Below are 26,362 nucleotides of genomic sequence, written 5' to 3' on the forward strand. Positions count from 1 at the left end.
GAGCGTCAGAGCGTCACTTTCCCTCTCTCTCTTTCTGAAAGCGGCTGACGGCTGACGTGTGTTCCGACTTCCGTATAAAGACACACCGAATGACGCTACCGATCTCGGAAGAGGATCGGCGTCATCGGCGAGGAGGGAGGGAGATTAGCCCGGTAACCGGTTACGTTTTCTCATCGTGTCTCACCGAAGACCGATTAACTCATTAACGCATCCACGTTATCCACGTGTTATCGGTTTAACGTAATCGTTATCGATCGCGACATCGCGACAGCTTACGCTCCTTCGCACGTGGTCACGGACATGAGCTCGGTGCCGCGAAGGCGGACTTTGACGTGAGAGTCGTGAGACCCACCTTATCTGTTTATTTATTTGCGAAACGACCGCGGATATGGCAGGCACAATTCCGAATGACGAACTGGACTGGGTGAAGGTACGGGAAGATCTGGACAGCAGTTACGTTACCGAGACGATATGGCAGAAGGCGAAACGTAAAACGAAAGAGAATCCGCTCGTACCGATAGGTAAACTTAACCTATATTCCGCGTGCCGAGGTAGAACGTAGAACTTGTGGCCAAATCTTTCTGATCTCGGACGAGAAACTGCGGGAACGCAGCTCGGGAAGGAGGACGGGGAATAGGAGAAACTGGACTCGTACATCTGGGCAAAAATAGCCGCGCTTGTCGCTTGTTACTCTCGTCGAAGACTGCTCAAAATGCTTCTGCGTTTTGAACAGCCTTTCGATTAAGTACAGACACAGATTTATTTAACAAACATTTGCCGAAACGTGTCAGTCGAAAGTCTGATTAACTTAGTTCATGGTTAATTATATTATGAAATTGCATAATTCGTCGTTCATAATCCAATCTTTCTTCTCATGTGTGAAACTAAAGTACAAAATAATGCTATCCATGCGACAAAATACTGTAGATATTTCTTGGCAAGTTAACTCTTAAGTTAATCAGAGTTTGATCAAAGTTTATCTTTCATGCCCACTATTTTCCATATATTTGCATTTCCAGGAGCGTTGGCGACTACTGCAGCCCTGACTGTTGGACTTGTTAGTTTTGTCAGGGGCAAGGAGAAAATGCAACAGTACATGATGCGCGCTCGGGTTGGTGCTCAAGCGTTTACTATTGTTTGCATGATTGTAGGATTTGTCATGATACCGAGGTCGAATTGAAATTAATGGTACGCTGTATTCACAAGTACCATTAAATATCTGCTGTAGTATATGCGCGAGCTACTTGCGCTCAATTGTGTTGAGTACAATGTACCTAATATGAAAATAAATATCTCTTTTTTTCCATGTAATTTGATACGTTGAGAAAAATGTATTTAAATTAATAATTTTACTTATGAAAATATATCTATTTACAATTATTGATGCAAATCGTAAGCAGATCTTCATTACAAATATCCTTAAATTTTATCATGTCGATATATTGCCTAAGAAAAATAATTCAATAAATTCCGCTGAAGTCTTTCTTTTAAATCGCGTGTACAGAAATTAGGGTTTTTAAAAAAGCAAATTCTGTTTAGGTAAATATATGCATATGGTCATGTATTATTATTATATTAAATATATATATCATACATATATATCTTCTTACAGCCGTACTAAATATTGCAATGTTCTTATACATTTTCTAACAACTCATAAACGCATTATATATATATATATATATATATATATATAGGCTTGTATTTTTAGCGATATACATATACAGTTTCGCGTTATAAAAGTAGAAAAGAAAAAAAAAGAGAAATTGTTTAATCAATATCCTTTGTACTGTATAACCTGTGGTATAACTCTATTCAAAAAAACTTTCCATACATACCGAATTATCGTAATCGATATTACACTTTCAGCCTAATTAAAATCTTCCCAGCAATAAGCCTCTTCGGTTAATACAGACTGTATTAACTCTCTTAAACTGAGAAATTATATTCTATCAATCTTTTCTCTATCTCAATTACCAATTAAAGTGTTTAACATACATGTGCATCAATCTCCGCGTTAAAAAATTCTAGTATATTTATTCTCGCGCATCAATAATTCGGCATTTGTTGATTCTTCGGAAAGAATTATAAAATCGTTATGCCTTTTTATTAGCAGAAGCTAAGTGGGGCTTTAAAGAAATGGCACCTTGTTTGAATACACCGCTGATACTCAATGAGCGCGAACGTAAGCTTGTTAGGCTATTCGTGGAACTACAACTGCTTAGACTAGTACTAGGTGTGAGATCAAAGATCGTTTGTACAGTAGGTCTCGCGGATGTGTAATCCGATGGGATTGATTCTGCAATGAAAAGAAATAATTAACAAACGATCTACTTTTCTGAAGCGTCGTTTATCAAATTTTTATAATTTTTGAAGCTACATAATGACTTGAGCATTTACCTATTAAAGGTGTCTCGTCGTATAAGGAGCCTTGTCTTTTATTACTGATAAAAGAATTTCTCGTGCTTTCAATGCTAGACACCCTTTGAATTACTTCCGCGGCATGTTTCCACCTCGAATGATCCTTAACATGCGCCAATAAAATCCTCGACCATTTTTGAGCTTCCTCCTTTGATTCAAATTTAATCGGCAACAGTTTCTCCATACTGTTGCCAGAATTATTTATTAAAAGCTCTTTACCGGAAGTTTTGGACGGTTGAATGATTGTTCTCTACAAACAGATGGGAAAAAATTTATTTAAATGAAGTTAAGCAATTGTGTAAGGGATGTCTATGTATATATGAAGATACTAACTTTGTTAACAGGTATCATGTGCTTCGGATTTTGACCTTCTTCCGCATGCTTCTTTGATTCCCACATTTTTATACAAAATCCTTGCAGACGTGCCCAATAATTCTGACCATCTACTTTCACATTGCCAATGCACATTTCCTTATTGATACATTCTGGCTGTACCGCCAATCGACAGCAAAAATGACCGAAAAGCGGTAAGGAGTGATACTTATTCTCTGAAGGAAAAAATCATAATATAAGTATTTCGAAATACGCCGAGTTTCTTGCACAACTTACCGACGCTATTAATAGTGAGGTCGTGCGTGTGAGTATTATCGTCCGTGTCATCTAAAGTCAGTTTTGCGCGAGCTACCAAATCAAAGTGTGGTCCACTGAAAATGAGATGTATTGAAAATTCTCGCTTATGGGCGGAAACATGGTTAATTTATATATTTATGAGACTCACGATTTAGCGGAGCCGAATTCATCGCGAAGCGAAGCGGCGAGCTTCTTGCCAACAGTTTTCGAGATCGATGAATGAATCGTCTTTTTTATTCTTCTCGGCGTGCTGGCGATACTTAAGTCCTCTTGCAAAACGTGGCTATAGATTTCTAAAACTAACTCAAATTGGGCTGGCACATTATTACTGAAAGCAGATACGAAAATTTACAATTATAAGATCGTTACGCACGTTCTTTCAGTAGCACGATTATGAATACTTTAACTTGTTCCTGTCTCAAACTAAGTTTAGTACGAGGACGATATATCATCGAAACTTACAATATTAAGACGTCGGGAAAACTAAGGTCCGTATGAGCTCTGTCGATCGGGCACAGCAAGGAGGTGTCGTGGATCTCTGTGCCCAATCGTGCCAAGCAGAATACAGCGAACCGACGATGATCACCGCGATTCTTGAAGTGATCGGAGTCTCTCCACATTAACGGTATCCTAAGATCCGAGATCGACAACTTGCCTGTACTTCCAGAAATGCTGAAAACGCGCAATTATCGTTAGACGTAGTGGTAAAATACAATACAGGTATAGAGTTCTCCTCTCATTATTTCTAAGAAACAAAATGTACAAACGAACCACGGTTGTTTAACGGATTCGCGGCGGCGGCTTTGCAATTCCGCCATGTAGACCGACATCCTCTCGTTGGACGTAAGCAACGCCTTGGCGGCTTCTAAGCTCTGGGCGCGATGCTTCGCAGCTGCCAGAAGTCTCGCCGAGCCTTCTCTCATCTTGATTTCCACCTCGATCTTCTGCTCGAGATCATGCTCCTGCAACATGCATAATTCAGCCTTTAGTGTTTTAGCAATGGAAATTCGCGCATCGTCGGATTCGTCGGCTCAGTCGCGCAAATCTCGTCAGAATAATCATCGAATTTTTAAACAGCTATTTGAAGACCCACTCGCATACTCGCATACGGTTGTAGGAAGCGTAATCTCGAACCGGTGTCCGCACCGGGTGCTGATTATACAGGCGTAAACAAGAAAAAAAAGAAGGAAGGAGCGACCGATAGTTACGATCGGAGAAAAATCCAAGTGTCAGCGATAAAACGACTGGCTGGCCAGCACGTGGCCTCATCACGCGTTCACGGCATCGGGTTACATACCTAACGAAACGTCTTACACATTTTGCGGACGAATCGTTTTACTCATTTTACGAGTCTTTCCGAGATATCCGTAGACCGACTTAAAACACGTACGATTTGAAAACTCCGTAATTCCGTGTAACGTACCTCAGAATCGTAGAACTTTCCAACTGTACGCTCTTTACAAGTATACATAAATATGTAAAGTACACGTGTATATATATATATATGAAGTATATAAACAGCAACCTGGGAGAACGTGGTCTTCTCGCTCGTCCGTTTTTGAGATTTCGACATGTAAAAAAGCGGAGTTTCGTCGCGCGTTTACGTTAGCCGGTCGCGCACGACACGGAGGGACCAGGTGAATGGGAATTCCACTTGAAGGCGAGAAACAAACGCTTCGCGAAAGCGTAAATAAATCGGCGCGGCTCTCTCGCGACGCTGGTAGCTGAACGCAGAAACGGACTGAAATAACGGCTCTTCGGGGAAGTGGGCGAATGCACGAGGGGGTGACGTTCACCTCGACAAATTGGCTCTCGCTTGTGCTCCTCCTTCCTACCCTCGGGAAACCACGCTAACATCGTGGGATATCGATCCGCGGCTACCGCTTTATAGTCGGCTCGCACGAGATCACATTTGACCCTACGATACGCGCTCGGAAGAATCGTGCGTCCGAGAGTTTAATTTCTTCAATGTTTTTTTTCCCCTCTTATTTATTAAATATAAATATTCTATTATGCATTAACCCTCCGTCTGTGTACTTTTTTTTTTGCACCGTTGGAGCGTCACATTTGACGCTATTTTTCCTTACCTTAAAGTACTTGGAAAAATCCGAAAAAATTTACAAAACATCTGTCTCTATTGTAATTGATGATTTTATAGTCATTTCAATAATCATTGTTTATTTAATATTTTCTGACAGGCTTGCAAGTTTTATAATTACGAGCAGATATTTTAGTTCGAACGCCGTGTAGATCCTGCACGTACAGACGGAGGGTTAATATATATCTCTTATGTAAAATATATTCGACTGTATAATATATCTTGTATCTTATGTAAGATAAATTAAATGTCAAATTTCCGTCTTTCGAGATTTTCTTCTCGCTCTCTCGCTTTTAGCACGCGTCCGTTAATTTTCCGCGATGCCCGAATGAGGCGTATGATCCGAAAATAACGCACGCATCAGTAAAATCAATAATGAAGAGAGATGATTCATTGCGCGCATCGAGCGAATTCGTATTCCGCTAACGTTACCGTGACACATCCTTACGCTCGGCACGGCCACGGCCCCGCGATGCAATCTATCGGGGAATATATTCCACGTGTATATTCCGCCGTCGGTCGCGAATAGGAATTTTGCAACGGCGCAAGGGCAACCGCGGCCACATTTAATCCCTGACCTCTGTCGCCAGTGCTGTAACGAGTCTTGATGAAACTCGTTGAAGCGGGTTGAAGCGCGCCGTGCGACAAATGAGTTCACGTAAATACGATGTAACACAATTCGCGCGAGACTCATTCGCGCCTGTGTGGGTGCGCGTGTATTAAATGTGTTAATCCTCCCTCGACTTTTCTCTCAAGATTTTTCCCTCGGACCAGGCGCTCGGACGCGCGCGATGCAGCACCTTGTGCGACGAAGCTTCGTCAGCGCGAAACATTTTCCTCTCGTTCCGCTTGTACAATACGTAATCTTGTCACGGCTTCTCTCGCTCCCGTCGTTTTCGTTGCCCCTCGTTTCGTGTCCCTACGTGTTTCCCTCTCAATATCGCTTTCTCCCGCGTCGCCAAGCACTTTCCCGCCGGCTTGTCTGCCGAAAATAGTCGCCAGAAATCCAATACCCCCGTGTGCCTGTAATGGTCACCGCACGCGACGCGCGTTCATCTTCCTTTCACGCGTGAATCTCCTCCGAAGGCGCAACAGCTTCATAGCCCGCGACGAGTCGTAAAACCAATGCAGGGTATTGAGTCGCTGTGTCGAAATGAAACGGTAAGAGACATATATATATATATAAGTGACAAACGTGCGTGTGTGAGTAATAAATATTTGATAGGTACAGGATTTTCACCGAGAGACTTCGTCGATTCGCCGTAAATCGCCAGGAAATACCTACTCGAGACGCCAATCTCGATAGAGATTTCAAATCAGTTTAACATCGCCATCCGTACGTCCGAGCGACGTGATATATCCACATGCGACATCTAAAAATACGAACAACGAACGCGAGGAAACGTTGGCAGCCACTCACGTACAATAACTCAACTCCCCTTCGCACGAATTTGACGTGGATTAAACGCGTAAGAGCGACTTCGACTAACATGAAGCACCGATCAACTTAATCGGCGATCGATTCAACCGGGCAGAAATTGCTATATAATTCGCTCCACCTAATCTAATCTCTCCTCCCACGTGTCAAGCAGCAAAAAATTTATAATCCTATCCACCTTAACGAGATATCGCAGTAATGTTTCTTGATAACTCGATCGCTTGATTAAATTAATTAATAACTTGGTCGTAGTCATCCTTAGTGATCGCCTGTGAAACAATCAATAACATTAACGGTTGTCACACGGGATCGAAATGACCCCAACCAATTTTCAAACATGCTGTTCAAAAATCAACAGCTTAAGTGGATATCAAAATATTCTAAAATTAAGTTTAAACATTGTAAAACGTTTCATTATAAAAAATTAACTTTTTGAGTGAAAAAATGTTCAATTAAGAGGTGACAACCAAAGAGGATTAAAAAACGAAAGGTGCTTTTTGCCGTATTTTCAGCAATACGATATTTCTGGTTCAGCGAAATGATCAAGATACGTATAATCAGAATCGTCGAACGCAATCGCGACTCCTACCTTCGAGTTCCGTGCGATCTGTCGAACGTAATACAAATCCAAGTCATGGAAGACGTCATTTTTTCCCGGTAACGTCGGAGTCCTCGATCGCATCCGGGTGTCCTCGGCGTTTACGACGTTGCACTCGTCGTTCAGCCGGTCTCTCGATTTGTTCGCATTCCGCGGATTCAGTATCGCCAAATGTGGGAAGCAGGAGTTCATCTTTCCCTATTTTCCTTCTTCTTCCTTTCAACGCACGTTGCTACTCGTCGCTCGAGTTGCGCGTCGACCCCCTGGCCAAGTGCTCCGAGACTACTCCAATGATCCCGACGACTTGAGACCGATATCGAAGGCGCATCGTCGCAGACCGGCGATCATGGATCATCCAGGATAACGCTTCCGCCTCTTCCAGGGATATAATTTCACGGTACAATGCCGTCGGGCAGCGAACAATTTCGCACGGGCCGGCTATCGCGATCGGCCGGTTTATTTCTCCGGCGCCTTGACCCCGAAGGGTCCTGAACAGATGCAGAAGAAGAAAGAAGGTCGCCTTCCGCTTTTTTCCTTCGAGAGATATTCGAGTCAAGGTAGACGAAGAGGGGGGGACTTCTCTTTCCTCCAAAGCTCTCCGTCTACAATTCTGGGGACGGTAAGTACACAATAAGCGTTCCGTAAACCTTGACCTCTAAATTTGAGGTGAGACGAAAAATATTGTTTTCACATCGTCCACAAGGGTCTTCCGTCAGCTCCGACCTCTTCTCTTTTCAAAACGCGAACGTCGCACAAGTGTCGCACCGACACAGCGGTCGGCGGCGTCGTTTTGGATCAGCGCGGTCGTCCTACGTTTTTCCGTTAGCTATAAAATAAGCCGTGACGGCACTCCGCGCCTCCGCGCGCGGTAGACAAACAAGAGACAACACCGTTCCTGCCTCTCAACACGTCCGCCTTGTTGCCCGCTACTTCACCACCAAATTTACCCTTTCCCGTTTCCGGTGGTGGTGGTGGTCTACGCCCAATCACACACGTCGTGATTCACCACTATCGAGGGGAAAAAAAAGAAGCGACGTCTTCCTCCTTTTCCTCCTTTCTCCCTCTCTTCCTCCTCTACGGTTTCGCGAATCGTCGTTGGTTTTCCGAACAATCGGGCATCCCGTGCGCGCCACGTGGGGTACGGGGATTATCGGGCAAAGGGATAATCATCCGGCGCTGGAGATTTAACAAAACCGGTCGCACGGCACGACTAGAGATCGGACTAGAGTTCACTAGAGACAGAGACCGCGCGCGCACGTAATTAGTCGAACGAAAATAATCTGCGGGCGCGAGAAACTGGTGCTGGTGCTGGCTAGCGTCGCGAAGGAAAAAGCTAGAGGGAGAGAAAAGAAGCGGGAGGCACCGCGTCCCCGGGAGTACCCGACTAATACTGAATGACGCTCCGACCATTCGACACTGCGTAAGCATCAACAGAACGCACCAGCGCTACGCACCAACGCACCACACCACGCGCGGCAAATCCGCCAGGGTGGCGGGGGGAGGAGGGGGCAAGCGGGGGCGGGCGAGAGAAGAGGGGGGGGGGGAGACCATCGGCGCTTCTGACAATAGATTGAATGAGCGAGCGGGGCGAGCCGGCGAGCGAGCACGGAGACGGAGGATCGCCCACGCCGAGAGCATATCCGCTGACTTTTACGTTTTTGTCGGACGCGTTGAAGCAATTATCGCATAATTATCTACACGAAATAGTAGCCGCTGCTCGCAGAAGCGTTGAAAACGTATCAAACACCGCTGGTGTGCTGCCCTTCGTCTGATCGCGGCGTCTCGCCGCGCGCCGGTCCGTCGAAGCCGTTGTTACCGCCGTCAGTTCCCTCGTTGTTAATAATTCCGGACAATTATTTTCCGTTTACGTCGACGTAACGCGATTGTCAAATATCGTAACGCTGAGATATCTCGGAGCACTGGAAACCAGAATGATTTAATTCTGAGTTACGACACTCGTATTTTAATGATATTTAAAATATGTGCTATATATAATTATTTGCAATATATGTACCATACATTCAAGATCTCGTAATTATTATGTAAAAATAAAATGTTATACTATATATAGGTATACATATAAAGTTCTATACAAACATAAATGCCAGAGTTCCTTCGTTGATATTAGATATAAAATTCAAGACGAGATACGCCGAATGAAAGGCAGCTTTTTCACTCTTAAAATAAATAATTCAACTTATTCTGTATTATTCCAATATTTCAATTTAAAACATTTTTCAAAAAAACAGATATAACAGACACTACAATTACTTTTCTTTTTTTTTATCCCGATGAGAACCTTACGTACAAACGATACAAACTTTACGCGATTATGATTTTTCAGTTTTCAGTGTATTTTTTTTCTAATGTGGAAGGTGGAAGTACAGGATATGTGTTTCATGAGTTCGCCAAGCTCAAGCATAACCTATTTCATTTATCACGTGCTTGCCGACTCGCATATCTTTTCGACGCGCAGCGAGTCTCCCGAGGTCTAAATCGTCACCTGTCGAACCTGCGAGTCCACCGAGCTGGGAAAATCTCCACGAGGCAAGACGCAAAGTGGCTTTTAAACCGTCAACGGACACGCCGCCGGTCGCGAGATCGCGAGACCGCCGGGCGATCCGCCGATTCGGACTCACCGCGTGACTCCTGGCATATCTGAGGCTCTCCCGCCTGCGTACCCTCGTCTGATAGTCGTTGAGGCAGCACAAATAATTGTTCTCCTTGTAGCAAACGTCGTTCAACGACCTGTGCGACGTTTGAACGCTCTTCCTCCGCGGCGCCATTTTGTCATTCGAATTTCCTCGCGGCGTGAGAGCGTATGGCGTCGCGCGAATCGTACCGGGGCGGCGAATCGGCGGATTTTCATGGGCCGCGATTCGAACAGCGGGATCCTCCGATCTCTTGAAAAATACGTGGAGAATGTGGAGATTAGGAAAATTTTGGATTATGTAAATGCGACTCGTGGCGTCCGATGCCTCCACGATGCGCGCTTTCACGGAAAGTTATGAAATATTAAAGTTAAAGTTCGGATCACGTAGCGTTGGAAATTAGGTCGAAGGGAGCGACGAGAGCAACAGGTGTTTACACACACACACACACACACACACACACACACACACACACACACACACACATGCACATACACACGCACATTCACATTATACGTACGGTGAATGAACATTTAGAGACAAATTTCAATTGTATCGGATGACGAAACTGAAATCCGATTAACTTAACCGACCAAATAATTATTTTCTTAACCTGTAGTATTTTGTTAACATTTAGATTAAATTTTTTAGGGAATAATTAAAATGAAAATTACAACTAGAAATTTTACTTTAAACAATTCTGCCGGTGAATCAATTAATTACACCGATTAAGTTGATCGGAGTTTGGTCGAAGTCACCTCGTCTCTTGCAGTTCAAAGAAAAATAAATTCGCCCAAGAGAGTGAAATTCTTAAAAACGTGTATTTAAATAATACAATATATATCGTATGTTAATTACTCGATCACTCCAGATTGCCAGATTATGGTGCTGCTAAAAATACCAGTTTTCTCATTCGAGACGGTTCGGAATGCGCGTACGCGACATCGCTGAAACTAAGTTAGGCAGTTTCGATAAATTGATAGTATATTTCATAAGCAAGATAGAATAGCTACAATATCATACACAATAATGGAAAATGTCAAATTTAGTGACAAATGTAAATACGAATGCACTAGGGAGCCCTTTATTTCTTCTCCTTGTCTTTCTCCTTCTCTTTCTCTTTCTCTTTGTCTTTGTTCTGTTGTAACGATCCGACGGCTTGGCGTACGGCTTCAGAATGCGGATCCACGCCCGGCAAGTTTTCCAGGACCGATTGCAGAAAAGCAGGATCGGACATGACAGCTGCGTAATCCTCCTCCACGTCCATCGCTTCTTCCTTTTGCGATTCCAGTTCCTCTACATAGCGGTAATACAGATAATAAACCATTAGACAAAACGATTATTATGAATTTGTATTCGTGCACCAACATTTATGCATTTATCTAGAAATACGATATATTTAACGAAATAACTGGTGCTAAAGCAGCTGTCTGTCAAGCAAGAAATTCAAGTTTGATTCCTAGAGACTTGGACTAACAAATAAGTTAAAAGAAAAAATAAAACCCAGTCCTCCAAAGTGGAGGTTGGGCAAAAAAGCTTAAAGCTCCTACTTATAAACATATTGCAACTGTAATGGAACCAGTTTGGAAACTTTGAGCTGTGAAAATGAAACAATGTATGAAACAATGTATTATATGGAGGAGTAAAAGCCATAGCGTAAATCAAATTTTTTAAGATATCGATCTCAATCTATTTTTTAAGATATTGATTGATTGGTACAATCTATGCAATATATAAATTGCATCTATCCACACGAGTCAATATTTTAAAAAATGTGACTTATACCACTATGGCTTTTACCCCTCCATATATATGATAACTAAGTTATCTATCGAAGACTTACGCTGGTCCTGCATAGACATCTGCATAGCGAAAGCGATTTGTTCCTCTTCTGTCATATTAGTAAAGTCCGGTACATTGCCTCTGCTTGGAGCAGTGTTATCACTAGCGGCAGTCGAGTCGTCCGCTCCTTCAAGGGACATGGCGAGGGCACGTTTCAGCATAGCTTCCTCGTTGGGAGCTTCCTTTATAGTCTCCGGCGGCTTATTCGTGGCAGTCTCGTTCGCCTGCGCGCGACGGGCTTCGTCTTCCTGACGTTGCCGTTGCTCCTCCATAGAGACGCGCAGAGCCTGACAAAAGTCATACGATAAAGCGTACAAAATTACCGCTAATCTCGCGGGGAGTGAGAAATTCTCAACAAAACGTCTCCGATACTAACCAACGCGAGCTCGGGATCTTCATTTGGATCGACGCCGAATTCAAATACAGTGCCGCTAGCCACCCCAATGCCATCTTCACCCTGAATTATAGGAGACGAGATCAGAGCGTCTGATAAATGCGGACCCGGCGGAACGGTGACGAGATGACTTCCGGTGCCGTCCTTGCCGTTCAACGCGTTAACGAAGGCAGTCAATACTTCGTTGTTGATGCTCTCCTCGCCGAAGCTTATGACATCGACGTTCACCTTCTCCTTCTTCAGTCGCTTCGCCAGCTTGACCAATTCCTTCTCGTCGATGTCTATTGGACTTCCGATAAATGCGACGATACGCATTTTGTGATTTTTGCCTTGTCGATGTTTCAACGCTAACTGTAAGTTTCATAAATCTTTCAATGCACACTCGATAGGCCTGGTTATAAAGCCGGGCTAGGTGACGTGTACTTACATGGGCGATTCTAATGCCTGTGATGAGAGCCAACTTTCCGTTTGGTTGAACCTGATGCAGTTTGGACAGTATTCTGCCGACATCGCTCGTGAGCGTCGCCAACACTTCCACGCTAGAAAGACAAAGAGGTTTCCATTTTATAATCATACATAAATTCTTATGCGATAATCGTGGAATGTCTGAGTCGTTACTCAGCGTACTTGGCCAGAGTTATGAGGCCAACGTTGTTCTCGGGATTCGAGCGAGTCTTCGAGTGGCACACCAAGTTGACGGCATCCTGCTGCGCCTGTAGCCGGGTAGGTACGAAATCCCCATTTCTCATGTAGTCGCTGTTATCGACGCTGCAAAAAGGTGAGATCGCGAAGGGTTAGTTCGAGCGTATACGATGATTACAAACGAGAGCGAGCATTTCGAGAGAAAGAGGGGCTTGTGTCCGAGACTCCGAGATTGTGTCAACGTCATTGTCACTACGCTAACCTCAAAATTGCAGACGCGGTCGAACGCTTAGAATTAAGCCACCGCGATAATTTCTCGGCCGCGGGCGAACAAACCTCACTAATGTACGAAAGATATCGCGAGGGACAACGTTAAGAATCGCGAATTCTTACAAAATGCACAAACTCACCATATCATCGTACTTTCCAGCACCATGTTGAATGGATCGACTGGCTCCTGGCTCGCCTCGCTCGACGGCTCGACGGCTCGACGCGAGGCGGCGCGGCGCGACTTTATCAATCCAATCCAACTTTCAATTTTCCATCGACTCCGTCGTTTGCATTGCGCACGTGCGTGTTCATTTAAAGAGCGACGTCCATGATACGAGCACTCCTCGATCAAACTCCAATTAATTAGCAATTGACCCAACCGGCATGAGTGCTTAAAACAAAATTGCTAAAACTTTGTTTGAAACTTCATCACAATTACTGAAATTTTGCTTGCATTTACGTGGTCGCCAAATTGTCAAAACTTCTCTCTCTCCCTCTCCTTCTCTCTCCTCTCCCCTCTCCTCCCCTCCCCTCCCTCTCCCTTCCTATCTGACCCAAGGTCTATTTAAAGAACAGTTTCTTAATGACAAGTCTTTTATGGTCTTTTATTAACAAGTGATGACAAGTAAAAAGGGGGCTTTAAAAGTTCAATGCGATTGATGGTGCGTAAATTAACATTATTATATCGATCAAGCGACGCAAAATAGCGTCGCGACGCCAAGTACATAAAATACAACTTGGTTTGTAAACTGACTGACCGAGTATACTTAATAACTACTAGCATATAAATAATTATAAATCGGACATTTAATATTGACTCCACTTTAAATCATCTTCAGCGATGCGCTAACATATATATATATATATATAAAATCTTTGTATAATCATATAATCATATAAAAAGGCGGCGGTTCTCTCCACCTGGACCCTCTCCACACGAACTACGTCGCGACGTTCTGGAAGGCGTAGGTGGACGAGAGGGTCGGCGAGGACGGCGGCGTGCGATCGTAGTTCAAAGAGAGCGTTGAGTACCTCGGCGCCTCGTCCATGAGGACGGCCTGCTCGTAGGTCGGCGGTAGATCTTCCCGCGCGCTCGCCGGCAACGCGATCAGCTTCCTCGCTTGCCTCCTCTCGTCCAGGATCCGCAATATCACCACGACCGGCCCCACCAGCAGCATGATCGCGCCGATTGCCACCAGAGCGACGGCCGTCGTCGCGCTGTCCTCGTTCACGCGGGAGAATCTCACGTTGCTCTTGCCAGTCTTGCCTGTCCAGAGAGCGAACTGGTCGGGACTCGTCCTCTGGGTGGTTTCGCGTACCGTGGCTCGCGTCGCGTTTCCTTCTTCCGCGAAATCCTCCTCCTTCTCCTCCTCTTCTTCCTTCCCTTTCGTCAAAATCGATCCCGAACGATCCAGGATCGAGGCGGTATCCTCTTCCTCCTGGACGCTCCGGGAGATTTCTTTGCCGAGGATGTGCTCCCTGTCACGGGCTACCCTCGAGATCCTGCTTGTTACGACGTTATTCTCGGGACGATCGTCGATACGCCGATCTGTTTCAGTTAAATGATTCCTAAGTCGGGAGCTTGGCGTTCCTAGAACGGTCGTTGGGACTCCCAGAGGATCCGCGAGGAAGAGCGTGGATCGTTGCTCCTCCGAAGCGATCTCGAACGCGTCTTTCAATCGTTCGTTCCTCATCGCGCCTAATCCAAAGAGATTCCTGTCGGACCGCGGAGACGATCCATCCGGATCTATCTGAATTATTATCTCCACGTTCTTGTCGATCGATTGCCGCTCGGTGGATAGATCGTATTCACTTCCGTCGCGTCTCGTAGACGACACGACGGATTCCAAGCCGGTCGGCAGATCTGCCTGCGAAAAAGGAAAGAGCATGTATTGTGTACGCGGGTGGGCAATTTTATGTAAGTGGAGATAATTACGATTATACAACACAAACTATATATGTATACAATATATACATACGTAAACATATACAATAAAATATAATAGGTGTAAAAAGTATTTGTATACTGGGAATTTTCACAAAAAATAGTTACATAAATAGTTACATAAAATCTGTACATACATATGCATACGATTAATATAAAATGGGCATTAATAAATAATAAATATGCTGGTTAAAGTTGTTGTGTTAAATAATCAACATATTCATGCGTAAATTTAACACATGTCCGCTATGTTAAGTAAACTTAACAAATATAGAATAGAAAATTATTAAAATGTAATTTAGATCTAAATTTGTTAATTGGGTGTACAATAATTAACATAACAATTAACTTCAAATTACGATCAAAATTACATTTCTTTTTTGTTGAAATATTAATATAATAGCAGTGTTACACCATTTAACACATCCATATTATGTACGTTAAATTAATACAAAAATTTGAGTAAACCGTTTGGGACATGTGATTTATGTTGTGGTAAATTTAACACAAGTTTTCCAACTGTGTATACAATGAAGATTAATAATAATCGTCGTGGATACAAACATCCTTATACGGGTAATGATTATTTATGTAACGAAAAGATCTCGGTATATATATATCCGCACTCGATTATACCTCGACGACATAGCTGGTCTCCAGGATTCTCCTGCGCAGCGTGCTGACGCCTCGGTGAAGGAGAACGATGCCGACGGCGTTCCAGGTCGCCAGCTGTAATATAATGATCACTCTCGAGGCCCATCTGTTTGTTCTCGAGGTGAGGGACATCGCGGCAACATCACACCGGCGCGGGCGCGGCGCGGGCGGATTGGAGAGTCAAAGCGCGGCCGCGCGTCACCTTTCGCACACACCTGCTGCGCCTGGTTCGCCCCGCGTGCCCCGTTAGCTAAGCGACATTTCCGTCGTTATATATTCGCGCACGGCGCCTCGGCCGCTCGGCGCCTCGGCGTGTCACCGTCAAGCGATAGATATAACGCGACGCACGCAATGAGATACCGCGGCCTGGAATTCAACGAATTCCGTCATTTATTCGCGTAAAGATTGAACACGTCAGTTCGTTTTATATCGCTCCGCGCGCCGCCAAAATATTTCATCAAATATCTTTATCTACCGTTTCATAAACAATAATTCGTTTATCAGTTTTCAGACGGCGCGGCGTTAATACGCGAGAGATCCACGTGAATCCATGATGAAAAACACAAGCCTGGGGCGTTTTCGAAACAAATATCGTATAATTACTCGTTACGTTCCTCGGTGGGGAAAGTTTCAATTCAGCTGGACGTCGATCGGCAGTTTGATCACGGAGGCGAAGTTTGAAAAAATAGGAGGCTTTCTCTCTCGAGGACACTTTAATTCGGACGCGCTAAAGCGCGTCGAGGAAGCTCCGCTTCGTCACATTTTGGGCAAACTCGGGTGCGGAAAAACAACTTTTACTATATTGATTCACGATTGCGAGGCAGTCAGGCAGTCGTCGTTCTCGGCGCGGCACGATTCAACGATTGCGACTTATTTGCTCAGTTATACGCGATGGGTCGTGGCGAGCGGTAACGAATGACTCATTTCCACTACCTCCGCGCCTCGTGCCCGTCCCGTTAGCCCGTTTGCGTTTTCATACGAGACAACAGACACGACACGGCCAGCCTATAGCGACCCTGAGCGAAAAAAAAAACGATGTCTTTGCGTTTAGGCGTTACCAAGTATCTATAATAGCGCGCGATAGACGAGTGTTATTTTCGTATCGAAGACAGCATTTTCATAAAAAGTGAAGACTACTTTTTTGTACTTTGTGTTATATGTTAATTTAAAATTTAAATTATATTGTGTGAAGATAAGCGGCATGACGTCGATGCCTGCGAAACAGCATAATTATCGCCTTAATTAATCGTACCAAATTATATTAAAATAAAAAACGTTAGATTCTATAAAAAGCAGGGTTGTGCTGTAAATTTCAAGATTACGTCTACGTAGATTGTTTACGTATTGTTTACGGTAGCATTTACACAAACTTATTTTCCATGTAAACAAAAAAGTAATGTAAATTATAAATTGGATAACAAAATGAAGAGAAAATAAGTTTTTACATGTTAAAATATATTTTGAGTGTTGATATATTAAAAATATTAAATATTAAAATTTAAAAAGTAAATATAATATTACAGAGCAAATAATTTTGGACTATAAAAGTTAAATGCATTTTATTTCAATTATTTATAACGTTATATGATTTTTATGTTAATATGTAATGATATGAAAGAAACATGATAGTAATTAAAAATATTATCTATGCTGACCTGTGAGCTTTTAATCGATAAAAAGCAGTATTGCTTAATTCGCGATTGCAATATAAGCCTATAATTAATTCCTTATTTGGGGGGGGGGGTATAAAATTAAAATCCTAAAAACCGTTATTAATTTGTCAATCGTACCTTAAATTGCGCTCAAACTAACAACTGAAAATAACACAAATAAAATATAAATTTCTGACATTTTTGACTGAAAATTTAATATATACGAATCTTCGAAAATATAAAGTTTCGATTATTCATAGATTATTATTTCTGTTTACATAAATGACACGTTAAGCATAGTTTACATTGTGTACATTGTATATACGTATTATAGATGTAAACTATTATTGTATTTTACGCGTAAACGCACCAATAACCCTGCTAAAAAAAAACTTCGAAGCAGGCCGGGAAGTTGAACGCAATTAACCTACTGACGAGCGTAGAATTTTTTTAAATAAGCGTTGGAACGAATTGCCGTCACGTATGGTTATATTTCAATAAAATGTTATTATGGACGCCTAAACGAAAAAGATCGATCTCTTTTTTTTTCAGAATTAATACAAAAAAATAGTGCTAATAGGCGCCACGTTCAGTTATGTCAAAAGCGGACGACTTCGTACTGGTGACTCGTCGCGGAAGACGTCGTAAAGAAAACAGAAGGAGTTCAAACGGAAACGCGGCTACGTCGAGCGTGACTGTAGAGCAGGATCAGGAGGTCGATCACGAGCTTCTTCTTCGGTAAGCCGCGCCGTTGTCGTTATTCTGACACCTAACCCTAACCTAACATAACCTAACGCCGCAACCCTCGTTGAACTGCAATCACGTTTCTTTTACGGCGATTTTCAGCACGTTAGACAAGGCGGTAGTCGAGGTCGGGGACGCGTCGTTTACCAGGTACGTTTTCAGCCGACTGACGGAGTCCCTGGCCGTTCTAGGCTCCAACGGTATATCCGAGATAATCTGCTACGGGTTAGGACAGTTCTCGCAGTATAGGTCGTCGAGATGCCAGTTGGCGCTCCTCCTGTGCCTGAGGGCGCGATACGAGCCGGCTCGCGTACACGTGTACGACCCGGCGTTTCGTCCCGAGGAGGTGCAAGCCCTGCGCACCCTAGGCTTGGAGGTCATAGAGACGAACGAGGAGGGCAAGCGTGTCGTCCAGCGGGATAGGACGACCCTTGTGTACATGCCGCACTGCTCGCGGCAGCTGACGAATAATTTCCTCTACGCGAACTGGGGCGACGGACTGAGCGGTTGCATCCTGCTCGCCAACAGTCTCTCGGCGACCGTCGACGATTGCTTGCGTAGGGATGTGTTGAATACGGCCGGCTACATACTACGCATTCGACCTTATGTTACAGAGATTCGATTGGAAAATTCCTTCGTGTACGAGGAAGTTTTCAACGACCTTAACATTCATATCTTTACCAGACAAGAGCTGCTTAAGGTTCCACAGGATTTCTGGAGGTCCAAAGAGGAACCGCGGTATTTAACCAGGGACGTCGAATTTGTTACAGCCGCACAGTGACAAATAATATTTGACGCATTGTAATTATCTCCTTTGGTTCTTACAGAACTATTTGCACGACGTAGAACCCAAGTCTTCTCCTTGCTAGTCACGTAACTAATGATTCGAATTTATTTTTAGAATAAGGCGACGATGAATAGTAATATTAAAATTGTTCGTTCTCTCGTGCAAGAGCTGCGCCGAGTCTCGCAAAATAAGAGTGTGAAAGAGAACGCAATGTTGCAATATATTATGGAACAGGCGCACGCTCATAAAGAAACGTCCCAAGTTTTGTGTAAGGCCCGAGAAGAATTGAAGAATTTAGCAGAGATGTATCTTTGCTACTTGAGGTCTCAACAGGCGTGCAAGGAGATTCATAAGCAGTACGCTGGTAAAGGTGAACGTAGCATAAAGGAAACTGCGGATCTCGTAGGTTTTAAGCTACCTCATGATCCAAAATAAAATGGATTAAAGTAAAAATTTTTTAACTATTGTTAGTGTAACTATATTGTTAGTCTGTATTATATCTATTTGTTGTATTTCTACAAAGATGATCTAAATAGTGATTTACATTAAAGATTATCAAACAGTTTAATTTTATTTTATGTGTAGCACATTTTTATACATCTCTCTTATTTATGTATTACTGTAGTTTTATTTTGTTGAATTTCAGTACTTGTTATCGAAATCATAGAGCTTATATCAGAATGGGGGGGGGTCTCTTATACATTTAATAATAATCGAGTTATAAAAGTACAAAAATACATTCTTAAAATGGGGAAAATAGTACATCCGTTTTATCTTAAAAAAATGATCTTATGCTGCAATAAGCTAAACATACATCACAATTTTAAAATTTATAACAATTTAAGAATATTCTTTACGTATACATTTTGCGATCGTTGACAACTGCATGTTGCTCGTACCTTCGTAAATAGTGCCGACCTTCGAATCTCTGAAATATTTCTCTTGAGGAAAGTCTGTCATAAATCCGACGCCTCCCATGAAGTCTATACACTTTGCTGTGACACGTAGCGCAGTTTCTGTAAATAAGATATAACATATATTATCATTTCATTATATGTAGCTTTGAGTCTACAAAAAACTTCAATTAGCAAATTGCATACCGGACGCAACTAATTTGGCCATAGCAGCTTGCTTCATAACATCTTTTTCGGCGTCTACCAACCTAGCCGCATTGTAAACCAGCAACCTGGCGCATTCCAACTCTGTTACTGTTCGAGCTATTTGATGTTGCATTGACTGAAAGTAGAGATTATCTCTTAGATCTTAGATATACGGGGATTTCTTTCGCGTAAAATGATAAGCGTACTTGGAATGAGAAGAGGTCCTTTCCAAATTGCTTCCTTTCCAACGTGTACGGTATAGTCGCGTCCAAACAGCCCTGGGCTATACCGATCATTTGAGCTCCAATGCCAATTCTACCTTCGTTCAGAAATGCAGCAGCATATTTATATCCATGCCCAAATTCACCCAAGATGTTGCTTTCAGGTACCTAGAAAAAAAAGATGAGTTTTAATTATGCATTTACATCTTGTAAGAATGATTACGTGCGTGCGCTCGCGAGATTTATTTTTTTTTATTTATCATACATACCCTGACGTTGTCAAAGTGGATCATGCAAGTTCCGGATGCCTTGATGCCTAGTTTGTCTTCAGGTTTAGCTACTGTCAAACCGGGCGTATCGCGCTCCACGAAGAAAGTCGTGATGCCACGGTACCCCTATTTAATTAAAACAGCGTTACTTGATGACACTTGATTTCTCTCTTTTGCATATGTAGAAATTTACTCACCGCGGAAGGATTTGCGTTGGCGAAAACCAAGAAAACGCCTGCGATATCGGAATTCGAGATAAACATCTTCGTTCCGTTTATCACATAGTCACCGCCATCCTTTTTCGCTTCGGTTTTAAGAGAAAACGCGTCGGATCCAGAACCAGATTCCGTCAGACAAAAGCTACCGGCCTGAAAGAATGCTGTCGTCAAATGTGTTTTGTTCTTTTTTTTCCTATCAATGCATCAATATCTCTCCGTAACAAAAACGTGTAACAACTTACATAATTTTGTGCTAATTTAGGCAGATATTTCTGTTTCTGTTCTTTAGAGGCAACTTTGATGATCAATGAATTTACTAAAGTGTTATGGATGTCAACGAGAGCGGCTACGGCTCCGTCGACTTTCGCGACTTCCTCGACGGTTAAAATCGTGCTCATAAAATTGCAGCCTGCGCCGCCGTATTCTGTAGGGACTTCGAGGCCCATCAGCTGAAATTGGTAAAGTTTCAGATGTTAAAATAATATATTTCGTCATTGTATTAATTCATATCTAAAAAGAGCATCATGAATTTGTATAAAATATTACGAAGCTGTCTTTAGCGGCACAATATGTTTTCTTCTATCATTCGTTCTGCCGCGTTATGTGAACGACCGTGTCGGTCATACGCGAGGGGACCGTGTTTTTCGCAGAATAACGGTTAAATAGATCGGTACTGCGTTGCAAAAGGCAGGTAATGTAATCTTATTGTTAGACATTTTATAAAGTTCTGTAGAATTGATTTTTTTCCTAACAAAAACGTAGCAAGAAATCTTTCAAAGTAAGCGTTGTTCAAATACTGTTCGCGGAAGTTGCATTGAAACGTGTGTCTCATATATGTATTGCAAAATGAAAAGATATTTATCTGTTTATCATAAAGAAATCGATCTTGTTACGATCTGCATAAAAACAAGATATTGATAAGATATATATTTCCGCGTTAGGAGTTATAGAAAAACAAAATATATTTACGCGTACAATGAGAAATTCTTCAATATACGCGTAATGATAAAAATTATCTCTATATACGCATGTGGTCGATAAAGAACATCTTGTCTTCAAGTAGCTCGTAATTTATCTTCTTTTCCGACTTTCTAATTTGAAGCATGTCATTTTGTCACACTGATGTCATCACGCCATTTTTACGGGATTAGCAGGCCAAACATGTCGACATGTTGTCGCAATCATGTCGACATTATCGCATTTATGCAACAATCGCGGTCAGATAAACATAATTTTTACTAAAATCAGCGTAAATATATTTCACTTATCAGAACTTCCTATTGACAGAGAGAGTTCTAGACTCACAATCAGTTTTTCGCCAAAGTCGGTCGATGCGTATACAGAATATCCCAAATTTTATCAATTCATGCCTGCATGTTTTATGAGTACAAATAAGGAACAAGTATTATCTGTAAGTTCAATGCGAGGCTGATACGAGTGAATGCACGTATGATAAATTGACAGTATCCTCTTCAAATTCTTATCAACGAAAAACTGACATCGTTCGGAAATTAAATTTATTACCAAGCTTATTGATTTTGTTTTAATCTCATCGGTTGGGATATCGACTCTCTCTATTAGTTGTCGCATGTGTCTCGCACCAAGTATTTTCCACGCACAAGTGGCGAGAGAGACTATAATGTATACAAGCTACGATCACTTTCAATGACACGTTCACTGTCCGTCCATTTGAATTCTTTATAGCCCCACACCTACCATATATTCTCTGTTTGATATTGCCTAATTCACGCTGCATTCTTTCCTAATTTTTAAATTTAATTAGAATTTTTTAAATCGTGTATATCACATATAACGATCATGAATGTATGGTCTATGAGTGAGAATATTCACGTGTAAAATACGTTAGATATAAATGTTGACTTTATCTATTTTGTATTAATACTATAATTTTTTAACAAAGTATATACTTGGATTGTTATTTACCCAACGTATTTTCCTCGCATAATTTTACTCATAGCGTATGCTGGCACAGACCAATAAAATCTAGGATATCTTCGAATATTCGATCCGAAAACTCGAGTAGTTATTTCGAAAGGGTTCTTCAAACTTACGCCATTCTCGAACAGCATCTTCAAAACGCCGTCATCTATCTTTTTCTCCTTTTCCATCTTTCGTACGAGTGGAGCGATCTCCTCCTTAGCCAGTTTGGCGACTGAGAGTATATAAAATTAAAAAAAAAAGATACAAAATAAATATATAAATTGACATATGAAGATATACGGCAAGATGGTAAACAAGTTTTTACTGCATTATAGAGCTCGTTTATTATTTAACTCTGATGAATGAGTTCGGCACTTACCGGTTTCTTTCATCATAATCTCATCATCCGTAAATTCCGTCAAGGGACTTGGACTCTGATTTAGTCTTGACGCGCATAAATGCACTTTTCGCGTTCGCGTCAGCCTTTGCGGTATCTACAAAACGTGGATATATTTTGTTCTAAATATCATTTCGTTTATACGTCGCATAGGAAAAATATATTATTTATTAATCGTGTAAATATTATTTATTAACGTGTTAAAAAATAAATATTTTTGTGTCCTCTCCGTGCTAAAGACTGTAAAGAGACAAACATATTCGTGCGTGCAGAAAATTGGTGTGCTCTACCAATCATTATGACAAGTTATTTGACCTTAGGAATAGGACGTGACATTCAATTAATTAAACTGAATAATGATCAACAAGAGAATAAACGCGGCTAATTCTATATATTATATAACATACATATATATATAATATAAAATATAAAAGCAAATGAAAATATATATATCGAAATAACTCGAAATCTAGCGGAAAAATTTTTTCCTCATTGTTGTTTTTATCTTTGACTCGTCGGTGGAAAATGCTTTCTAACCGAATATCTGATCTGATAAAATACCAAACGACAAAAGGTATCGATAACTCAAGCACAAGCTAATAAAAAAAAGTAATTTACAACTGCAGGCACATCAGATAAGTCAAATATGTGGATGCCTGCTTATCTTTTTCCCCTAAGTTCACAAAAAATACATTTGCTTCACCTTAGTAACACATCTCGAGTAATGTACGATAAATAAATTAATAGAAATATCCTATCCATCGTGCTAGCGATAGTGCTCATAAATAGTGCTCATATCGCAGGACATTTCGTGGAAAGAAAAGTATTGAATTTAGCTGACCGTTGATCTCGGGCGTGTAAGTTACATAGGGTAGGAAGAGGCTTCTTGAGTCATGGGGCTCCAATTCTATTCCAAGTATTAATACATTAATTTATTAATTTTTATTATTAAGACCAATGTTTTTGTCCCCCTGGCCTTTTGTCCATTTGTTTCAGTCTCCCCTCCTTTCTCGTCCAAGGGCTTTTGGAGTCCTTGGGCTTGCGACATTTTTAAATATCTTGAAACATTTTTTTTATCCGATTTTTTCTTTAACCCTTCGTACTCACACTTCTCTAGAATCCCGCGGTAGTCACACATGGGTCAATTTGACCTTCATTTGGATCTAAATATCAGCTAAATGCCTAGCTGACCCAAATAGCCCCCGCTTACCCTAAATAGAGGAAAATGCGGTATGTACAAACAAACAAATGTATCTCACGTTGAAACCTTGAATTCGAACGTTTCAGAAAATCAAGAAAATTCTATTCGCTCGTTGTAGGCAACTCGCGTGGTGCCTACAAATCTAAGGATACAAAGGGAAAGAATTGCGCGTGCTTACGTACGTCGCGGAAGGCGGATCTGAGTATGATGGACGCGTTCATCGTTTGTCTTCTTCAAGAGAGTCCTCGGAGGTACGAAGAATGGAAGAGCGATGTGTGCTGGCGGTCCGCAGGCTGAGTTAATACTGACAAGCGGGATGATTTGGTGCACGTCCGCACCGGCCGCCCCCGGCCCCGTCGCTCCGTGCCGGTCGAACGATGCCGATCCGGATTGATTCCTTTCATATGGCTGAAACAGGTTGTTGCGTAATGAAGAAATAAGGAGCTAATCGCCTCGAGCTGCCCGACTGCTTGGGGTATCTCCTCCATCCGTTCCTCCCTCTCGTTTACTCGACGAAACTGCCCATATACCGCTAAATTAATTCTTATCGGCTCTTCAACGAGTATTGCGTCAAATTCTTATCGCCGAACATTTTTTTAAAAACAGAAACGCGTACGTATATTCCGTTTGCGCTTTGTCACTGTCTCGGTGGTCTCGACAACATTTGCATTTCCAAAGAAATATGATGAAACTACGTTATCGCAATGACGTTAAGCGTTTCGTTAACGATGGTGTAACAGTTTCCCTTTTTTAATTCAATTTTAAATATGTAATTTACATTTATATGCATTTAGTGGCATCGTAAATTATCAATTACAGATAAATTGGAGAGCCGATCTCTCCAGTAATGTGATTGATAAACAGTTTATGAGAACGTTACATTACTACATGTTTGATAAGCAAGATATTTAATCCGCACGTTTCTAATCTATTGGAACCGCTATTAATAATCATAACACGTTTGTATACTTGTAATCTCATTAATGGATACACGAGTCGGTTCTCCTCAAAATGGAATTTATTATCTTAGGACGTCAGTCGATATATCTACCTATTGAATTTGAATCTTGATGAAACTTGGAACAATTCAACAGGTGATTAATTCACCTGCTAGGATCACTTACAGCAAATCTCGCTGAGGATTACTCCGATCAAACTCTGATTAACTTAATCAAATGTTAATTTATCCGGCAATAGCTGTACTATTTTATTAATATGGACAGAATAATTTTTTTTTCTTATTTAATATGGAAAGAGAGCTCATAGGGACATTGAATTATGTAGCTGGAAAATTTCATTCATCAGATGCTCGTTCATGTATTTGAAAAAGAAGTTCATCAGTTTCATTTTCTTTTCAAGATGGGACGGATAATCCTTGACCGTACGTAGTACAACTCATCGCCCTTGCGATTGATATAGTGAATGTTGTAGCCATTCGACATCATGATCAATCACGTGCCATCGTTGTACACACGCCGACGGCGCCGACGCTATCATCGAACAATTGGTATGCAAAACCGTATTTATCGGAGAAGTCCAGCCACTTGCTGATCCAAATCACAGGCTGCGCCGCTGGATCAGTCAATATTATCCTAACAATTTTTGTCTGAACTACCTCCCGCTCGTGAACGCGCGCACCCACCATCTGACGGATAGAGGTAACCTCTAGATGGGAAAACTGGGCTCCGTCTGTCGATTAGGGAATCTCGAGACACTCGTTCTGCTAAAATCCATCATTTAGCTGTCTTAATTAATACAATACGTATTAATATAATACGTATTAAATATTACAAAAATCGACGTATTATCTGTCTTGACGTAAGTGATCTTAATAAGATCACATCAAGACAGATAATAGTAACGTAAGTTAATTTATAGTGCCAAGAGAGGCACGGCAAGGCACGGTACTCGCTATTTTTCGTTGTTCCCTGACGTAAGTGATCTTATCGGGCTTGAGAATTCATTAGCATCAGCCTGATCTTCTCGTACGCTAGATTATAAAGAGAAAAAATTGTAGAATTCTTTTTTATTCGTCTTTCAACTAATTATAAAATTTGTATTATTTAAAACTTATCTTATTGTTAATCACACGCACATATGAGACGAGTTTTAAATATTGATTCTTGCGCGATACCGATTGGTCTAAAGAGAAACACGCTATTGCAACAATCACTAGCTTTAACAACACATTGTCAAAGTAATAAAAATCTGTTATCTTTCTAAGAATCTTTTATGTAATTTTATTAAGA

The 26,362-nt window shown here is 41.7% G+C and overlaps 6 protein-coding genes and 2 long non-coding RNA genes across 16 annotated transcripts; 4 read left to right on the forward strand and 4 right to left on the reverse strand.

Moving 5' to 3' along the window:
* The first annotated feature begins 122 nt into the window (after positions 1–122).
* LOC139775053 (HIG1 domain family member 2A, mitochondrial) lies at positions 123–1,390 on the forward strand. The gene is made up of 2 exons (XM_071710734.1): positions 123–521; positions 1,020–1,390. The coding sequence occupies exons 1-2, from the start codon at positions 389–391 to the stop codon at positions 1,178–1,180; spliced, it is 294 nt and encodes a 97-aa protein (XP_071566835.1). The 5' UTR covers positions 123–388; the 3' UTR covers positions 1,181–1,390.
* A 139-nt stretch (positions 1,391–1,529) lies between these two features.
* LOC139775044 (rhotekin) lies at positions 1,530–9,986 on the reverse strand. 3 transcript variants are annotated; one of them, XM_071710714.1, is made up of 8 exons: positions 9,825–9,986; positions 3,823–4,013; positions 3,514–3,723; positions 3,200–3,379; positions 3,031–3,125; positions 2,755–2,969; positions 2,401–2,671; positions 1,530–2,299 (listed from the first exon to the last, which is right to left on the reverse strand). In XM_071710714.1, exons 1-8 carry the CDS (start codon positions 9,969–9,971, stop codon positions 2,097–2,099), a joined length of 1,512 nt encoding a protein of 503 aa, XP_071566815.1. In that variant the 5' UTR covers positions 9,972–9,986; the 3' UTR covers positions 1,530–2,096. The 3 variants fall into 3 exon arrangements, with proteins under 3 accessions (XP_071566815.1, XP_071566814.1, XP_071566816.1); XM_071710713.1 differs by lacking the exon at positions 9,825–9,986 and adding an exon at positions 7,177–8,648; XM_071710715.1 differs by lacking the exon at positions 9,825–9,986 and adding an exon at positions 4,577–4,825.
* LOC139775054 (uncharacterized) lies at positions 5,969–7,092 on the forward strand. The gene is made up of 2 exons (XR_011718723.1): positions 5,969–6,310; positions 6,375–7,092. It is a non-coding gene; the product is annotated as an uncharacterized lncRNA (long non-coding RNA).
* Positions 9,987–10,638: 652 nt separating the features above from the next.
* Positions 10,639–13,282, reverse strand: Rpn10 (regulatory particle non-ATPase 10). Its single transcript, XM_071710719.1, has 6 exons — positions 13,125–13,282; positions 12,700–12,840; positions 12,500–12,611; positions 12,055–12,423; positions 11,680–11,965; positions 10,639–11,132 (listed from the first exon to the last, which is right to left on the reverse strand). Exons 1-6 carry the CDS (start codon positions 13,148–13,150, stop codon positions 10,921–10,923), a joined length of 1,146 nt encoding a protein of 381 aa, XP_071566820.1. The 5' UTR covers positions 13,151–13,282; the 3' UTR covers positions 10,639–10,920.
* A 278-nt stretch (positions 13,283–13,560) lies between these two features.
* LOC139775048 (uncharacterized) lies at positions 13,561–16,452 on the reverse strand. Its single transcript, XM_071710720.1, has 2 exons — positions 15,566–16,452; positions 13,561–14,852 (listed from the first exon to the last, which is right to left on the reverse strand). Exons 1-2 carry the CDS (start codon positions 15,713–15,715, stop codon positions 13,926–13,928), a joined length of 1,077 nt encoding a protein of 358 aa, XP_071566821.1. The 5' UTR covers positions 15,716–16,452; the 3' UTR covers positions 13,561–13,925.
* On the forward strand, positions 14,885–19,339 carry LOC139775050 (protein FMC1 homolog). Of its 6 annotated transcripts, none has more exons than XM_071710725.1 (4): positions 14,885–14,902; positions 17,788–17,973; positions 18,082–18,780; positions 18,881–19,023. In XM_071710725.1, the coding sequence occupies exons 2-3, from the start codon at positions 17,831–17,833 to the stop codon at positions 18,758–18,760; spliced, it is 822 nt and encodes a 273-aa protein (XP_071566826.1). In that variant the 5' UTR covers positions 14,885–14,902; positions 17,788–17,830; the 3' UTR covers positions 18,761–18,780; positions 18,881–19,023. The 6 variants fall into 6 exon arrangements, with proteins under 6 accessions (XP_071566826.1, XP_071566828.1, XP_071566825.1 ...); XM_071710727.1 differs by lacking the exon at positions 14,885–14,902 and adding an exon at positions 16,474–16,491; XM_071710724.1 differs by lacking the exon at positions 14,885–14,902 and adding an exon at positions 16,490–16,709.
* LOC139775046 (short/branched chain specific acyl-CoA dehydrogenase, mitochondrial) lies at positions 19,319–25,868 on the reverse strand. Of its 2 annotated transcripts, none has more exons than XM_071710717.1 (9): positions 24,296–25,868; positions 22,895–23,009; positions 22,647–22,747; positions 20,817–21,023; positions 20,554–20,724; positions 20,357–20,482; positions 20,073–20,255; positions 19,867–20,002; positions 19,319–19,782 (listed from the first exon to the last, which is right to left on the reverse strand). In XM_071710717.1, the coding sequence occupies exons 1-9, from the start codon at positions 24,332–24,334 to the stop codon at positions 19,607–19,609; spliced, it is 1,254 nt and encodes a 417-aa protein (XP_071566818.1). In that variant the 5' UTR covers positions 24,335–25,868; the 3' UTR covers positions 19,319–19,606. The 2 variants fall into 2 exon arrangements, with proteins under 2 accessions (XP_071566818.1, XP_071566819.1); XM_071710718.1 differs by having other exon boundaries at positions 24,292–25,868.
* On the forward strand, positions 23,940–26,339 carry LOC139775055 (uncharacterized). Its single transcript, XR_011718724.1, has 2 exons — positions 23,940–24,142; positions 24,232–26,339. It is a non-coding gene; the product is annotated as an uncharacterized lncRNA (long non-coding RNA).
* Positions 26,340–26,362: the final 23 nt, after the last annotated feature.

This window comes from Temnothorax nylanderi, unplaced genomic scaffold, assembly GCF_030848795.1.
Source record: "Temnothorax nylanderi isolate EJ_2023f unplaced genomic scaffold, tnyl_v1.0 TNYL_tig0091_pilon, whole genome shotgun sequence".
In the NCBI taxonomy this organism is placed as follows: Eukaryota; Metazoa; Arthropoda; class Insecta; order Hymenoptera; family Formicidae; genus Temnothorax; species Temnothorax nylanderi.

Coding starts and splice junctions, on each gene's coding strand:
- LOC139775044 (XM_071710713.1), bottom strand. CDS start 7,377: ATGAACTCCTGCTTCCCACATTTGGCGATACTGAATCCGCGGAATGCG. Junction 4,014..7,176: donor AGATCGCACGGAACTCGAAG/GTAGGAGTCGCG, acceptor TGCATGTTGCAG/GAGCATGATCTCGAGCAGAA. Junction 2,300..2,400: donor CGACGAGACACCTTTAATAG/GTAAATGCTCAA, acceptor TTTTCATTGCAG/AATCAATCCCATCGGATTAC.
- LOC139775050 (XM_071710725.1), top strand. CDS start 17,831: ATGTCAAAAGCGGACGACTTCGTACTGGTGACTCGTCGCGGAAGACGT. Junction 17,974..18,081: donor GATCACGAGCTTCTTCTTCG/GTAAGCCGCGCC, acceptor GGCGATTTTCAG/CACGTTAGACAAGGCGGTAG.
- Rpn10 (XM_071710719.1), bottom strand. CDS start 13,150: ATGGTGCTGGAAAGTACGATGATATG. Junction 12,841..13,124: donor CTGGAAAGTACGATGATATG/GTGAGTTTGTGC, acceptor ACCTTTTTGCAG/CGTCGATAACAGCGACTACA. Junction 11,966..12,054: donor AAGATCCCGAGCTCGCGTTG/GTTAGTATCGGA, acceptor GACTTTTGTCAG/GCTCTGCGCGTCTCTATGGA.
- LOC139775053 (XM_071710734.1), top strand. CDS start 389: ATGGCAGGCACAATTCCGAATGACGAACTGGACTGGGTGAAGGTACGG. Junction 522..1,019: donor GAATCCGCTCGTACCGATAG/GTAAACTTAACC, acceptor TTGCATTTCCAG/GAGCGTTGGCGACTACTGCA.
- LOC139775048 (XM_071710720.1), bottom strand. CDS start 15,715: ATGTCCCTCACCTCGAGAACAAACAGATGGGCCTCGAGAGTGATCATT. Junction 14,853..15,565: donor AGACCAGCTATGTCGTCGAG/GTATAATCGAGT, acceptor CCTTTTTCGCAG/GCAGATCTGCCGACCGGCTT.
- LOC139775046 (XM_071710717.1), bottom strand. CDS start 24,334: ATGAACGCGTCCATCATACTCAGATCCGCCTTCCGCGAC. Junction 22,748..22,894: donor GATTATGATGAAAGAAACCG/GTAAGTGCCGAA, acceptor ATATACTCTCAG/TCGCCAAACTGGCTAAGGAG. Junction 20,003..20,072: donor AGGACCTCTTCTCATTCCAA/GTACGCTTATCA, acceptor CTCTACTTTCAG/TCAATGCAACATCAAATAGC.